Source organism: Telmatherina bonti, assembly GCF_933228915.1.
Source record: "Telmatherina bonti genome assembly, chromosome: 6".
NCBI lineage: Eukaryota > Metazoa > Chordata > Actinopteri > Atheriniformes > Telmatherinidae > Telmatherina > Telmatherina bonti.
Window position 1 is genome coordinate 35,075,032 of NC_136624.1, and position 17,542 is coordinate 35,092,573.

General features: G+C 37.1%; 2 protein-coding genes across 2 annotated transcripts; one reads left to right on the forward strand and one right to left on the reverse strand.

Annotated features, from left to right (window-relative positions):
• Positions 1-108: 108 nt before the first annotated feature.
• Positions 109-9,679, reverse strand: LOC306757516 (matrix remodeling-associated protein 8-like). Its single transcript, XM_079242595.1, has 12 exons — positions 9,492-9,679; positions 8,803-8,829; positions 8,407-8,712; positions 7,614-7,715; positions 7,377-7,510; positions 7,119-7,298; positions 4,260-4,389; positions 1,996-2,154; positions 1,878-1,902; positions 1,707-1,789; positions 1,479-1,550; positions 109-1,401 (listed from the first exon to the last, which is right to left on the reverse strand). The coding sequence occupies exons 1-12, from the start codon at positions 9,607-9,609 to the stop codon at positions 1,379-1,381; spliced, it is 1,359 nt and encodes a 452-aa protein (XP_079098721.1). The 5' UTR covers positions 9,610-9,679; the 3' UTR covers positions 109-1,378.
• Positions 9,680-11,990: 2,311 nt separating this feature from the next.
• On the forward strand, positions 11,991-16,661 carry psma5 (proteasome 20S subunit alpha 5). Its single transcript, XM_079242761.1, has 10 exons — positions 11,991-12,067; positions 12,364-12,414; positions 12,833-12,899; positions 12,984-13,110; positions 15,019-15,086; positions 15,165-15,272; positions 15,399-15,457; positions 15,541-15,643; positions 16,072-16,158; positions 16,369-16,661. The coding sequence occupies exons 2-10, from the start codon at positions 12,386-12,388 to the stop codon at positions 16,444-16,446; spliced, it is 726 nt and encodes a 241-aa protein (XP_079098887.1). The 5' UTR covers positions 11,991-12,067; positions 12,364-12,385; the 3' UTR covers positions 16,447-16,661.
• Positions 16,662-17,542: the final 881 nt, after the last annotated feature.

Consider the following 17,542-nt stretch of genomic DNA (forward strand, 5'->3'; position numbering starts at 1 on the left):
CTTGAATTCAGGGACTGTTTATTTGTGACACAAAGGAATGATTAAATGACCTAAGACATCAAATGTTTTTCTCGTGATGATTTGCTTCCTAAACTAAAATCCGGCTTTGCAAAGTTGTACAAGTCAACTATTCACTGGTGCTAATAGTATGTTAAAAACAACTTTTAAAGTACTACATCATTGTTTTGAATGGTACGGACCAATTCCCATGGTATGTTTTTAAAGTTGTAATAATGTTTTTGTTCATTCAGTATCTGTCTTTTAGCTATAAAAGTGAAACGTAAACTACTGAATAGCATGTCAGGAATATTTCTTTATTACGTTATGTTTTTAGATATATGATTTAGTAGCAAAACACCTAGTTACATTCAGATAATGCATGACAAAATGTAAAGAACCCCAAAATAGACTTTGTAACAGCTACATTAATGTTCCACATCACCAGGGGGCGCTTATGACTATAAAAATATAGTGGAGATAAGAAGGTGAAAAATGCTGCAAACATCAGAATCCCAACACAATGCAGCAAGATTTATTCATCAACAAAAAGCATAAAGTTTAAAATTGGCAGACTAATTCTCCATATTCAGTCTTTGTGTTTATACACCTTCCTGCCTTGTTATGGGAAACTTGACCAGAACATACATTCAACAACCTGACCAGATCATCTTGTTTAAAAAAAACAAACAAAAAAACAGCCTGTTACCAAACATTTCTTTTGTGTGCAGTAAGTTCATTCATAACTGACTTTATCGTGTGATATCAAGGTAGCTGAACTAAAGCAACTTTTAAAACGTGTGTACTATTAAAAGATCCTTAAGATCTGTGTGAATGAAGACAAAAGAAATCTGATTTAACATGGAAAAGCAAAAACTGCCTCAGTGGTCAGTCAGCGTACAGTTACAGCTTACAGGAATCCTACACAGCAACTTCAACACTTTATAGTAACATCAGTCCAGCCCATATGGGACGCTGGTGTAAAGAGCAAATAAAGAAGCAAGAAAAATAAGAAACAAGCATCATCTAAACAGATGAACAATGATTCCAGCTGCAGGAGCATCATCTGTATTTACTTGGTCACAACTCAGTAAAACCTCTTCGGCTACAAGGTTCTCCATAAAGTCAAGGTTTGCTTCACACTGTGAACAGTGGGTCCTGTCTTGGCTCGTTAAATCTCATAGAATACAATAAAAGCAAACAAAAACTTTTTTTAGTATGTGAAACAGACAACATAACACAATGCTTTTAATGACAGCACATTTGCTTTACTTGCTGTCATGTGTCTCCTTCCAGGACAGAAGGCGATGTGGATGTGTTTAGTTTGGAGCGCAGCCTCTGGACCAGCCAGTGACTCAGATTTCGCTTCTGTCTCATTTTCTCACTTGGAAAACTTCTGCATTTCTGCGAGACAAACCAAGGCTCAGTCTGGAGGAGAAAATGGTAATTCAAGGCAGTTGATTTTGCATGCGTGTGCATACCTTTGTCAAGATCAATGACTTTGGGCTGAGTGTTTGCGTGGGCTTTTTCTTTTAGCAGGTTGTTCTTGTAGTCTAAACACAGAAAAAATAAACATTTTACACTCCATGAAAAGACAGACCAAAAGGCCTTCACACTCTGCTATTTCTGTTGTTAGAAAAGTGGGGAATTTTCCTGCATTTCTCATATCGTTTAGGACAACGCAAGACGGAAAACACACAGTATCTCACCAAATCTCTCCTCTCGTCTGCACACACCCGGCTCACTGACATCCATCTCATACTCGTCTGAGCTGCTACATGTTCTGCCGGACCTGTTGCAGTGAAACATATCACATGTTTGCTCAAGGTGTAAAACTATTTCTATGTGTGTGTGTGTGTGTTTGTGTGTTCATTGCTCACCTCACGGACGCCTGAGGATAAAATTCTAAAAGCATGAAAAAATAAAAGAACATTTGATGAGAATAATATATTCTTGGTGAGTCTGAAAGAAATCGGATGGAGAAAGTGCACCTAAGACCTTTGGCTCGAAGTCGTCGTGTGATGAGGATGATGATGAGGATGATAAATGCCAGGAGCAGGAAGGAGGTGAGGACGTAGCCCAGGGGCAGAAGAAAGGAGTGTCTTTGGTCAGGCAGGACGACTGTGATGACTTTTGGTGATTCAGCATTTGTGGAATCTGAGTGGTTAAAAAAAAGCCCCAACATTCACCACTGTGAACTCTCTTTTCTTTATCTTTTCTATCACAAACAGCTTAAAGTTCACAGGAATAATAAATATAACTGACATGACTCACCTTATGAGTAAAGACCCATCTCATCTATAGTTTAAAACCAATAGCTTCACACAGAGAAGTATCATTCCTTCAATTATTTAGTCTTTCTCATCAGACTTTTTACTGTGTCTGTGGCAGGTTTCATGTCATTCTAACACATGCTCCCCCTGGCTGCACAGCTGCACACACACACATGTAGTCTGACATATGGACAAGTCTTTTTTTTTTCATTTATTTCTTTTTAAGCAAGGGTACAAAACGCTGAACACAAAAGGGAAGTGAAGAGCGCTTAGCCTGTCGGCGTTGCTGCGGGTGAAATGTGTGGTTCAGCTCAATGCTGAGAAGAAAAGCACAGAAGAAAGCCTGGTTTCACGTAGCTTTGTAAAAAGACCCCCCCCCCCCCCCCCCAAAAAAAAGTGCAAGTTAAGAAGCAGCTGTGGACTTCAGACTCAACATATTGGAGCCAAAATGAGATCCAGACCGGTGTCGTGCTGTGATTTACTTTTCCTGGCACTAAAACACAGAAAATCCAAGAGAGCAAGAGGAGTGAAGGAAGGACAGAGAAGGGTGGAATGGAGGAGGAGGAGAGCCAAGGAGGAGGAAGAGGATGGCGAGAGGTTTCTCCAGACACCAGCTTTAGAAGACCTCACCCCATCATCTCAGAAGTAAACTTTCTGCTTGTCAGCAGCGTACAAAAAAAATATGGCAGATTCCCCAATCCTTCTATCAAAGAAACCATTTTCATCTGCATGTGTGTTTCTCACAGACAGGGTACTGGCCATAGTTACACAATTTACACAAATCTCTTCTCTGTTTCATTGACCTTGCCTCTTTGTTTCTGTTGTTCTCACCAACTCAAAAGTAAAACAAAACTCCTCCGTCCATCCATCTTTCACTTTTTTCTTTCTCTGTGTGCGGTCAGTCGATGAGCAGATGAAATACACATCCTGCACTTGTTCACAAACTAAAGAAAAGCACTCTTTTTCTTTATATACAAAAGAAAAGAGGGGGATGAGGGAGAATTAAAGGATTGTGATGGAAATAAACCTGAGCATGTGGAATCATCAAAGGAGGGAGACGGAGCAGAGGGAAGATGAAGACTGGGCAAAGGAAGTGGGAAACTTCTGCAGAATGTCAGAGTTAAGCCAAAGTCAACAGAGCAGCAGACAGACGAAAACAAGGCAGATAAGAAGGCAGAAGAAGGCGATGGACCACTGCAGACGACGTGCACAAACTCAGCTGGAAACGAACAAGTATAAATGTAATCAGCGTGATTCCGACGGTGCAGTCTCCCTGCATCATTACAGCTTGGACAGTTAAGAGATTATTTGTGGGGGCAGAGCTGGGTTTCAGTCAAAAGGCTGTTTCCAGGAGATTCCACAGAAATGAAGCACTACTTGGCACGGAGACAGCCACGAGCAAAAAAAATAAAAACTTCCAATGATTTCCCCCAATAATCCCTCTGCCATTATGGGCTTTTCCTCGAGTTAGCTTGTGGAAAAAGCAGACACATGCATGCACCAGAAAGAGTTTCTTGTCGGTAGATGGCAAGACAACATGCCAATCCACCACTTCAATCTTTCTAACATCCACCCAGCGGAAGACCTTTAGAGGCAGCCGAGCAAAGCACTGCGAAAACTTGCACATGCAAGTTAGAAAGTTAAAAAAGTGTGATGTGTTGTAGAGTCGATTATCTTACAAAAAGAAAGTTTGAGGGTGAGTGGATGTATATGTGTGTGTGCATGTGTGTGTGTGGTTTCAGAAATCTGGCATCAAACAAGCTGACACCGCAAGAAAAGACCTATTTCTCATGAAACAGAGAGACGTGGGATTCTTCCTCTGCTGTTTGGAGCAGAGACACATTTACAAGGACAAAACAGGAATAAAGGAAAGACCAGATGTGTGTGTTTTTCTCTTGATTGTACACATGATAGTTCATATCCACTAAGTGATATAACATCCTCTCTGCAACTGTAGTTAGAAAGTGAAGATAGATTCCCAGTGCTCACCTTTGTCTTCGCTGGGCTGTGCTTTGGTCCGAATCAGCGGCGGCTCGACTGTGACCTGAAATTCCCTTCTCTCATGTAAGCCGCAGTAATGATGGTGCAGGTGGCAGGAATACTTCCCCTGGTCTGTAAGCTGCCAAAACATCCATTAACTTTTAACTCTATTTGATATATAAACAGAAATGTAAAGGCAGATTTCACACCTAGTGTTATCAGGTGTGATCAGCCTGAACGGAAACAGAGAATTGTGAAAGTGTCAACAGATTGATGTTGATGAGGTTTCTGTATTCGCCATATTAGTTTCGCTGATTTGGCTGCTAACTTTTGGTTTAATTCATTCAACACAGAGCAGATCTCAGGCAAATAAAAATGTCAAAAGAGCCATTTTCCCTCATTTCAGCTAAATAAAACTTGTTTAGAGACATAAATGACATTTTAAAAAAAGAAATAAGTTTTGATGAATAATCTGTCATAGGAAAGTACCGGTTTTCAGAAACCATCATTTTATTTCTGTTTTCAATTTTAAAATAAAGGAAAACAAAAAGCTTGCAAAAAGAAGATAGACATATTTTTATCAAATGTAGTTATTTTTTTTCAAATTATGTTATAAAAAAAGCCCATATTTTGCAGCCTAATTAGAAGATCAATAGATCTTTCCTTTATTATGTTGTGAAAATTCAATGCAATTATTTAATTAAAAAAACTGAAAATTGATTTAAAATTTGTATTTTGTGATTCTATTTATATTCAAAAATATTTATTTTTTCTTTTTCTTTTTTAGCCAGTGCTATTAAAAGCCATTATTGGAGGTCCAAGGAGCCAATTGTGGCTCCAGAGATGCAGGCTGCAAACTTCTGGTTTAACCCAATGATGAGGACATTTATGTTAAGATTTTGGTCCTTTTTCTGACCCAAATATTTACAAATTACATAAAGGTGATCTAATGTCAGCAGAACTTATCCAGAGACTCCAGAGTCTTACTACAGTTTTATTTAAATTCCTCCTGTTTTATTTTTATTTTTATTTTTTGCAGATGTTTTAGAAAAGTAGATGCCATGTAGGTAAAACAAAAGACAAGAACTCTGTCTGCTGATCGTTGTTTTGATTCGACATAATTCCCTCAACCCACAATGTGATTCCTGAGCCTGAGTTTGACCTAAATTTCCTGATTTCTAAGCTTTTGCAAAACCACAGGGACCGTTTAGATTCCCTAGACTGCATCCATAAACCTTCCTCTGTTTGCTGTTGTAACAAATGTTGCTGCTTTTTCTTTCCTTTTTTCATTAAAGGGATTGCACAACTTGCCAACTTGTGCTTCCCTCTGGTGCTGTAAAGCTTGACTTGACAACAGCTGCATTACTAATGAACCTTCCATATGCTCCAGAAGTACTGTACTACATGCACATTGAGCTGGTAGATGAAGCTGCTCGGGGTCGCCACACCACCCATTCCACAAAAATATGTTTGAAATATCAAGATATTTTATTACAAAAAAAAAATTAGGATAATAATAACAACTAGAAAAGAACTCTAAACATGTAGACCTCAGCCAAAGAGCTGATTTACATTCATAGTGATTTCCAGCCGATGTTCTAGTACCATATTCATTTGATTTGGATACACTAATAGATTCCAGATACATTGATAATAAATCCACAATGTCCTGGCTTTATTTTGGCGTTTGTTGCATGTTTATATCCTAATTTGTTCTGTTGCAGTACTGAAAATTCAAAAGATCCCCTGTTTTTCCTGGATCGTACCATCCAGAACTTTGTCTGGATCACGATCTGTCCCTGATATCATGTGAAACCTGTTGGCAACTTCTCCAGGATATTTTGGCCAAGCCCCTGACTATTAATTGTGGAGTTATACCCATTTATGCTGATTATGACCCTATCTCACAATGATAAGGAATCCTTCTGAGAATTCCTGGATCCAGATTGTGATCCCAAAATTTAATGGAATTTAAGTTAGACCAAGACCTGTTCTCAGAAAACACATGAATATCCATGCATCAGTTACCTCTGCCACCTCCTTGTAGGAGGTGAAAATACAAATACATCTTTGAATAATTTAGATAAAAATGATAATGCACAAAAAAACAACTAAATATTATATAATTTCAATCACAGTTGCATGCTAACACTGATATTTTTGTGGTTGATATGCTAATAACACTAGTTCAACCAGTTCCTGCTGCCTCTGTTGTTCAGATGCACAGCTGTTTGTGCAGCACAGTGCTGTACAATCTAGGAGGATCACTAACATAAGAAGTCATGGTCAAGCTCACAACAGTTTTAAACAATATTTTTGTGGAAAACGGCTTTTTTTGCCCTTTTTTTGTATCTCTGTTTCATATTTTAAAAACAAACATTGTTAAACTGTTTATTTTAAATATTTTTTCATCTTGTTTGCAGATATTTTCTCTTAATTTTCGATGCAAAATCACTACATCACATGCATACATCATACTGCATATTCAGAAGTGCAAATTAATACGAGGCCATTCATCTGAATTTAGCTACCCCTGATAAGGCCAAAAAGGCTACCACAGTCAGACGGATGTAAGCCAACTACAAATAATGGATCGGTTACATTTCCAGTGCAGAAAATGATCAAGCACCGGTAAAAATGAAGCACCGGAGGTACAGATGTGGCCTGGGGCAGTAAACTCTGCTCACAGCCAGCCCAGCATGCACACACACATGCATAATGTTGTAAAGCTCTTCTAACCAAGTGCATTACCACACACAATGTCAAAGTAGTGCTGACCCATCAGAAGTGTAACTCTGACCACCGCAGTGAGGAATCTGCTGCTCATGTGTTATGTTAGTCTACTTTCACACACTCAGACGTACATACCTGCAGATCTGAAATGGTAAGTGAGAAGTCTCCCTCTGAAAATGCTCGATTGCTGATGTTCATCTTTCTCTGGAGGAACAAAGGTCCGTAGCTCCGCTGCTCCCCTGAGGCGTACAGGTCCACCAGCCGATCAGCTCGGTCGTGGAGGACTCCAGGGGACTGACGGTCCCAGTGGACCACCTAGATAGGTGAAGCATCTTTAAATCAGCATAAAGTAATTTGTTAATCTCAGTCCAGATTGACTGGGCACACACACACCTGCTGGTCCTCCTCTTCATTGCTCCAGTCGGTCCAGACGGTCCTCCTGTTGATGCACGGCAGCACCACGGTGCTCCCCAGCAGCACTACATACACCGCCTTCTGTCCATCCCAGAAGCGTTGCTCTTTACGCCCTTTGTGGCAAAAAAAGATGAACAAAAAAAGCTGTCTAAGAAGGCGTTTATATGGACTAATACTACTGTGTACATCAGCTCACTAGTACAGGGTGATACGTACGTGATTTCGTCACATTGAGTTGCACTCTGACTGTCTCATACAAGTGGCAGTACAGATGGTGGAGGTTACAAGAGTACAGACCTCTGTCATTCATTGTCACGCCTATCATCACATGTACAAAACGAAACAAAAAACATGAACATTTTGGTTATGTTGGTTAAGCCATGGTCATGTCTGTTACTGAAGCACTGCACAGTGTAAATATAATGATGTTGATTATGCATAATTAACATTTAATTCTAACACTTTGTGGGGTTTGTTTAAATGTGAAGCTGTAATACTTCATTTTTACACTGATAATAAGGGGTGGGAAAATCTAGTCGAAAAATCGAAAATCAGGATTTTTTGTTTCACAATTTTAAAATCAATTTTTTTTTTGTTAAAAAATTGATTTTTTTTTTTTCAATTAAACTTTTTTTCAATTAAGCAGAATGATGGTCTGGCTGCTGGGTTGTTTTCTCCTGACTGAAATCAAGAAAAATTATTAGCAAAAAGAAGTTTTATCTTTTTTTTTTTTAAATCTACAAAAATCAGCAATATTAAACAATTTTGAGAATTGCAATTTAAATTGAATCAGCACCCAAAAAAATCAGAATCGAATCAAATCGGGACAAAAGCATATCATTACAGCTCTACTAATAATGTTTAAAAGTTTATCTGAACCACAGTGGACGGCATTTTTATTCAATAAAGAAGCTAAGTTAGCCTTTTAGAGTCAAGCAAAGATCTGATGAGACATGCTAATGGAGTTAAGTTCCAGCAACACAGAGAGTGTAAAGACATTGAGGTTGACCTTTGATGACCAGTGAGAAGTTCCCATCCTTGAACGCTGTTGGGTTGAGGGTGACCCTGCCCAGGTTGTAGGAGTTGTAAAGCCTCTGGTCTCCCGCTGAAAACATGTCCACCACACGCTCCATGGCGTAGTCCGGATAGTCCCGGTACATGTCCCAGTGGACCACTCTCTGTCTGTCCCTCACCCTGTCCCTGGTCCACACCATGCGGCCGCTCACACACTGCAGCACCATCTTGGACCCCGCTGGGGCACTTATATTGTAACCTGCCACCACCACGCTACTGCTGCTGTCAGACTGACATGACACTGAAGGACAAAGAGAGCCGCCAGCATTTATAAACACTCAGAGGACAAAGCTATGTGAATCACAGCTGTGTATTCTGAAAAGCAACATACCTGCAGTGAAGAAGAAGGCTGCAGAGACTGGAATAGAAATAGTAGAAGAAGCGAATATGTTAATCATTTAAACAGACAAAGACAACCACAGCATGATGCTGTGTCTATCTCCTGCTGGATAGATTTATCTTAGATTCAGATGAAACTACAAGTCTGGAATTAATTGGGGTCATGGTAGGAGCAAAAGAAATCAAGAACAAATAATCATCTGCAGCTGTGGAAGGAAAATTAACATAAGGATGTGAAACTGGATATGATATTGGGAGGTCATGAGCTTTCTGGGATCACTGCACAGTTTAACTGTCTCATACTGTTATGATTTGATACACCCTGATTCAGTGTTTGTCATCTGGTAAAGACACTGTGCAACGTGTGTTTTAGTATGAAGTTGGAGTGGTTATGAAAAGCCCTGAGAACAGATTTTATTCTAAGCCCAGAGATGGTAAATTTAATATTTTATCTTTTTATGTGTCAGACATGATTAAGTTTTTAAAATAGTAGTGCAAGTATAGCATTAAATCCAGATCAAGGTGATGAGAAACCCCCCCACCCCCCCCAGTTTTTAGCTAATTTTCATATCTCTGAGCAAAAGAATAGATCTACTTTTAAACTAAATATGTTAAGTTTTTCTATTGGTTTTCTATGGATACTTGCAACTAAAGCAACACAGTGAACTTGAGCCTACTTACTGTGGATCAGGAGGAGAGTCTGAAGAATAACATCCAACCTCATGTTCCTCCTCATGACAGGTTTTTCTAATTGTAAGAAGTCTACAGCGAAACGGAAGAAAACACGTCCTGTTTCCATCCTAAAGACAGCAGCAGCAATTTGTTTTATTCAAATTTCAGCGTTACATGGCGCAGAACCCCGAACCAGAACCAAGACAGGACCGAACGGAACTGATCCCAGTCGGGGAAAAGTGAAACCCGACACCACCCGGTACCCCTCCTCTAAAATGATTTCTCACAGAACAACACCTCGAAAGAGACATTTGCTTTCACAAATATATTTTTTTTCCGTTTAATTCAGACTGTATCTTAGTTACATGATGTCTTGACCTTCACTCAAAAAGCAGATTTCTGGAATAAAAACATGCAAATGAGGAAAGAAGTGTAAATGCTTCAATTTAGGGAGTGTTTTTCCTTCTGGCTGCTGTGTTATGCTTAAATGAAGTTGTTTTAACTCGGTCACAAATACAGTAACTGCGTGTATTTACTGAAAGAAGTCGATTGCTGGCGTTACTCTTTTCGTTAAATGATGAAATTAAACGTATGCATTACATAAAATTGTAATAATATTCACTGATCTTAGTAAAGAACATATAAATACCTGTGAACCATTTAGACCAAATAAACTGTAATAGCTGCGAAACTGCAACAAGGCGTTCATTTGTAAAACACATTTCATGCAAAAGAAAAAGAAACCCCAAAAAACCCAACAACAAAGAAAAAAAACCAAAAACATTTTTAACCTAGTGCGACTTATATGATACAGTTTCTGAGACATTTTACATCACTTTAAGGTACAAACTTTGCTCTTGTGTAACTCAATCTTTCTGTCTTTTGCCCCTCAATGGTCATCAGAAAGCAGAATAATAAACTAAAATAAGTTCACATAATACATAATAATAAAAGGTAAATTTCCCTAATAAATATTGTAACTTTTTTTATTCTGCATTTTGTTAAAGGGAATAAATATTACTAAAAAAGATTAAAGGGATAAATAAGATCCTCATAATAAAATAACTGCAATTATCTTACCATTTTTCGTGGTTTGGGTCTTTATGGGTTTATTATGAAACATGCTGATGTCAAACCAGTTCTCAAGAGGTCTAATAACCCCTTTGAGTTCTATAACATTTTCCTTGTTTTGTTCCATGTAGTTGTGAGTTTGCAGGTGCTTTTATTTTTCCCCTCTGTAACAACAGTCACAACAAACCATGAGCCATGTCCTAGAAAGACGGTATCTAGACTTTCTTGTCCTGATTTATTTACTCTGCGAAGGTGTTATACTGTTTTAGTTATACTAGTATGATTGGTTTTCTGTTAGTTAGCATGACTACTCACAAAGGTATTACATTTGCAATTAAAGAAAAGGGCATAGCGGAATTTAAAGTGATTACATTTTTATTTTGGTAGGGATCTGGATCTTTATTGGGCTTTGGCATGCTGCCTCATACTGTTAAATAAAAGTTTGGAAGAATTTTTTAAAACGTTTTCTTCCCAGTACCACAGTTTCTAGTAACCATTATATTCGGGGACACTAAAGTTAGTATTGTGAGCTTGCATGTCTCAACTGGATGAGTAAAGTACACTCACTGCAAAAAGGGCTCTATAATGTCTTATTTTAAAACCTGTAAACAGGGAGTCCACCATGTTATTATCCAATCATTTAGCATATTAACATACTTAATTTCCTCATATAACAAAACAAAATCTTAATGCCAGACTGCAATTGCTATCATTTCTATCTTGCAGTCTGGCAGCAAATTCGTTCCCACGTAACTACTTCTTAGACTCTGTGGCGACCCCCAGTGGCTGAGCTCTTCAACAACATGCCGAATTAAGAATTATCCTTTTATCATAATATTGTTAAATTTCACGCTTTGTACCTGTCTTATTTGCATGTATATTATAAATGATTTTTTTTTTTTTTTTAGAAATATCTTAGCTAAAATAAGGGCTGTTATGCAAATGTATATACTAGTTAAAATAGTCCAAATGAGCCAATATTTTACATTTTATTAAGAAATATATATTTTTTTGTGTATATACATATGTATGTAGGTGGGTATGTATGTTTATATATGTGTATGCATTGATCTCTTTCTCTTGTTTTCTCTGTTTTCATTTCTGTTCTCTTTCTGTCCTTTATGGAATACGAACAATTATCCAAAACATTTAGAAAAATAAAATAAGAATCCAGAAATACAAGAGGATCATTATATCTATAAAAGCTCCCCTGGGCAAAATAGATTTGCTCAGCAGAACACAGCATCCAGAACATCGGTCTGCTTGCTTAAATGCTGGACAAGACAATTTTTTTAAAAAAGGAGAAAAAAAAGAAATATAATTTTTAACACTACTGTAAGCCTTTCCATTTAAAGCAGTGTCACGTTATTGTATATCAGTATAATCTACCTGTTAGCGACCATGTGCAAACCGGAACCTTTGTTTCCTTGTCGCTGACAACCGTTTGGTTTAGATGTTACACCAGGGCACTTCCTCTGAAACAAGCGAACTCATTCAAGGGTTTGTGGCTGAAGGTAAATGACTGTCTCTAGTTCAGTTTATTTAGAGAACGTAGTAAAGTTATTCATAAAGAATACCTAAAACACAATTAAACTACTTTGATATCAATGTTATGTATAATCAAATATTTGCAGTCAGTTATTTGTTTAACTAGCTGCGCTAGTTTGCTAGCACGCCTGCAGCGTGTGGCAGCTAACTATGCTAACTAATCAACCGGGTGCAAAAACAAGTCAAAGACTCAACTTTTAATGTCTTTAGGATGTTTTTGTAATCCAAGAGTCCTACATAAACTCCTCCTCTTTATTTGCAGGTTCTGTACCGGACATTTAAAGATGTTTTTGACCAGATCGGAATATGACAGGTAGGAAAGCACAAATTGCTTTGTCATTTATTGCGCTTATCTGGGACAGAAAAAAGTTCAGAGGACTGTGGTGTTTATTTTATACACAGATTTATAGGCAGTTTTATAATTAAGTTACATCAGAAATACGTGTTTTACCCTGGCAGATTTATGCAACTTTGTTGTTATGCTACTTAGCTAAGAACTTGAAAAAAAAAAAAAAAATTGTGCAGGGGAAAAAAAAGTTGCCTTACTTTCACTTTCGTTATGTTTTTTTTTTTTATTTTTTTTTTATTATTTTTTAAAACCTTTACCACTTAGTTTGTGTGATTAAAATGGTTCTGTCAGAAAATAAACACAATTATCATTGATGAGTATGACATTGATTGTATAGCATTTATTGTTTACATATTATTATAATAATGTTTCATTTTTTCAGAGGGGTGAACACATTCTCTCCAGAAGGAAGATTGTTTCAGGTTGAATATGCCATAGAGGCAATAAAAGTGAGTATAATACTAATTCACTGACAATTTCTCCTGTTTGCAAAGTTTCCATTTATCCTCATTGGTCTGATTTTGCCTTCTCAGTTGGGCTCCACAGCCATTGGTATCCAGACATCAGAAGGAGTGTGTTTGGCTGTGGAGAAGAGGATCACCTCCCCACTGATGGAGCCCAACAGCATTGAGAAGATTGTGGAGATCGACAGTCACATTGGTATGTGGAAACATAAGAAAAGCAATCTGGGGCAAACTTTGTTTACTCAAATTCAAAATCTTCTGATCCAGTGTTTAGATTTTAAGTTGATATTATTTGTTTATTTTTGCATATATTATCAGTTGACCATCTGTAACGTAATACCACCATTACATGATTTTATTTTGAAGTCCAGAAAATTGTGACATACAAAAAAATAGACTTTTTATTATTATTATTATTATTATTATTATTATTATTATTATTACTACAAACAGCTGTTCAACGTTGCAAGCAATACTTGTTTTAATCAAAAGAATGTTAATTTACATTTTAGTGGACATCTCAGTTAAAAAAAAAATCATTTTAAAAACTGCCAGAAAAGTTTATGGAGACCTGAGACAGGTGTTATGGAGCTCAGAGAGTCATTTAGGTACCAATAAATCAATAACAGAGCAAAATAAAAACAGTGGAATACATTTTGATTACTTGTACTAATACTTCTGGGTGGTGTGTAGAGTGAACTCTGGGACTTCAGGAAGAAATCAGCCTACGTGGTGCACTATGTCATATTTTGGCATATTAAGGAGAAGATCAGCAGTTCCAAAACATCATAAATAAATAAGTCCTTCAGGTACTATGGTAAAAAGAAATGTCTTATGTCATTTACATTTTATGACATGATAAAAACAATGTAGTCATTGCCATAATTTCCGAACTATTGAGTGCATGTAATTATAAGCCACAGCTACAAAATTTAAAAAGAGAAATTTTGTACATATAAAAGCTACACTTGTCTATAAGTTCTGGTGTCCATGGTGTGAAATGGAGCATTTAAACAGAACTTTTTCAACTTTTAATTAAATAAATGTTTTTTTTTCTTGAGTAGTGATGGTAACACAGCTGGTTAAACTGCAGCCTACCATTGCTAGGTAAATCTTCCTCCTGTGCACTAAAACCACTCCAGCCATCTTCTTCAGTGTTGGAATTAAACAGCCTCAGAATTTCTTCGTCACACACTTCCTCAGTCTCTTTTGTGGTTGCTCTAAATGTCATGTAGTCCTGAGGCAAATTTGCCATTGAACTTCTGCTGTTCTCTTCATCACGCAGCCCCTTAAGATGTTACTGCATAAAAATAATTGTTTAAACCTTAGAGCCCTGAAGGCCCCTCATTTATTTCTTCACCAGTAACATATATACTGTGTTTTATACATTATAGCAAATCTCCTGAGTGTCTCCTTTAGTAAGACATCAAAAGTATTCAGATACACCTTGCGGTTGCAGAGATAAGGTCATTTTCCTAAAGGAATGCTTTTTTGAGGAAAATAGGCTTCGGCTTCAATGTATTAAGGCGTAGGATTCAAATTGTTTGAAACAAGTAGTGCTTTTTAAGCCAGAAATTACAGCACTTGGTTTCATATTGACTAAAAACTAAAGTTAATTGAGCAACTACTCACACTACTATGGTTTATTTATTCAAAAAAACAAAACAAAACTGCATCACACTGCAGAAGTACTGCATAAGAAAGCAAATATGCTTCAAGTTTCAGTAGCATGTAGAACCACCATTACCAGCAGGAATTTAAACAGTTTTCAGACGCTATCAGTCTCATTGTTGTGAAGTAATTTAAGCTCACTCTTCTTTATAAAACTGTCATTTCATTTAATTTTTCTGGCATTCCTGCATGTACCATTGGAGTACATTTGCATTAAGACTTTTTATTATTATTAAGACTTTTTATTTATTGCCTATGTAACAAAATATATTGAGCCTTTATAGTGCAGTCGGAGTCAGCTATTTTATTACGAGCACATTCTTGCAAGAAATATTGCACCAGATAATGTGGGCATGTAATTACATTAAATTTCCAAGTTTGACAGTTGTGGTGGTTGTGAAAGGTGAACAAGTTTTTCTCTTTTCCTTTTCAGGTTGTGCCATGAGCGGCTTGATAGCTGATGCTAAAACTCTAATCGACAAAGCAAGAGTGGAAACACAGGTATGATTTCTTAGCATGGCGTAAAATGTGCTGAACTTGTGGGTTGTGCAGTTTTAACTTCTACTTTCTCCTTTGCAGAACCACTGGTTCACTTACAATGAGACGATGACAGTGGAGAGTGTGACCCAAGCTGTGTCCAACCTGGCGCTGCAGTTTGGAGAGGAGGATGCAGACCCTGGTGCCATGGTTAGTCACTCAACTAATCTCTATACTTTCTTCATGCAGATTGGTTTGTTGGGGATGATTAAATGACTACAAGCTGTATTCAACTACCTCTATTCTTTTTTTGTCTTATATCTGTGTTATACCCAGAGTCGGCCCTTTGGTGTAGCTCTACTGTTTGGGGGCGTTGATGAAAAAGGACCCCAACTGTATGTACAGATAACTTTGTCCCATTAGAATTTTTGAAGGATAACTTTTACAGAAAGACTCAACATTTTTCCATGTAATTCAGCTACCACATGGACCCATCAGGAACCTTTGTGCAGTGTGACGCTCGGGCCATCGGCTCTGCGTCAGAGGGAGCACAGAGCTCCCTGCAGGAGGTCTACCACAAGGTACAGACAGCTGCATCATAAATAAGGGTAGTCATGACTACATGATGAACTGTGTCTGAGTCTTTTATTTACTAAACAAAACGTTGATTTCCTGAAAATATAGTTTATTTGTGTTAAAATATTTATCTAAAAAATTATATTTGATAGTGACCTAAGTTATGTAATAAGATTATTTTAATAACAATATTCTCAAGTGTTATGGGATTATTTCAGAAGTTGTTGGTGACTTCTGTAAATAATGGTGAAATGACAAACCTTTGGTGTTTATTTTCATCAACACTAAGTGAACATTAATGCCTTAATCTAGCTTAATGAAAATTTTGGACTTTTGTCATCAGATTATTATTATTATTCATTTTAAGAAGAGACACGCATATTACCAGAACTGATGACTTGTATGTTTTTCTCCATTTCTGGGTAACTGACAGTCGATGACATTAAAAGACGCCATCAAGTCATCTCTCACCATTCTGAAGCAGGTGATGGAGGAGAAGCTCAATGCCACCAACATTGAGGTTTGTTCCTTTTTGAGTACTTCGTAGGAATACTGCGAAGTGTCAGTCGATGTTGAAAGTAAAAGTAGAAGTAAGATAGAGTTTTTTCAAGGAACATGAGTGTTGCTTTTACTTTTGAATTTGTGATAAAAGGGAGAGAACTTTTTTTTAACTTTGCACATCCATTGAAATTCCTGTTTTTAATGCAGTTTTATTCTGTGTTTTTTGCAGCTGGCAACAGTAGAGCCCGGCAAAACCTTCCACATGTATTCCAAAGAGGAACTGGAAGATGTAATTAAGGACATCTAGAGCGGAAAAAGACTTGCTTTGAATTCTGGGCTGAAGAGACGACATGAAAGTGTCAATGTCACAACAACCACAATTTTCCAACAAACCTGCTGCAATCAGATTTTTTTTGAAGGTTTCTATTTCCAATGTGGTAATTTTTCTCTTGTTGCTCAGTGTCTGTGCCTCTCTGTACAGGAGTGTCACCGGCACCTAGACCTGAGTGGCAGGAGAAAAGGTTGGGGTTGAGGGGGGGGGGGGGGGCGGCTCATTTTTTGTTACGGATCATTACTACAATTAAATTGTTGTATTCAGAAAGTAACCGACTCTTGGTAACTTTTTATTTTTATTATTTATTTTACAAGGTTCAGTATTTTAACAGCTAAATATCCAGTTTGCGTATGTTTACATGGTTGCAAAGTTATGTGCATGAGGGAAGTCATGTTTATTTTTTTGCATTTAATTGTAACAAAAACAAACAAAATAGACTTTTTAGTCAGTTTGTCAGCCAGTTATTTTCAAGATTTTTTTCAACATTTCTCCAATAAACAAAACTGGTCAATAGTGAAGTGCAGAGTTTACAGACTACAAAAGGTAACTAATATATTGAAAAAAGTAATGTAGATAAAAAAAAGTTATGAATGCAGCTGTGATGTAAACAGATGATTACATTTTGTATGAAACTTCCACCAATGATTTTCTAGTATTACTGCACATCATTTCTGAACAAGGATGTACAACTTAACATTGGTGTCCTTATAACTAGTTACCATACATAACCTTTAAGTTAGTATAAGTAAGTTTTATTTGACTTTTACAGCTAGTTCGGGATTATCAAATGTTTTCTTCTGGGAATGAAAGTGGCTAATAATTAACTTTTCATCAAAATCGTTCTTTAAAATGATTTGTTCAAATGTCCTTTGAGATGATTATATTTATAAAGTTTTATTCCCAAGTCTTTTACCAACTGACAGCTCGGCAATATTTCAATTTAATTTAGATCAAATAAATTAGTTATGTCACGGTTGCAGTGAAGGTGTGGTGTGGACCCAAACGCAGAGATGAGAAACAGGGATCCAGGTTAAAGTCTGCTTTAGTCCAAACAGAAAAACTCATGTGA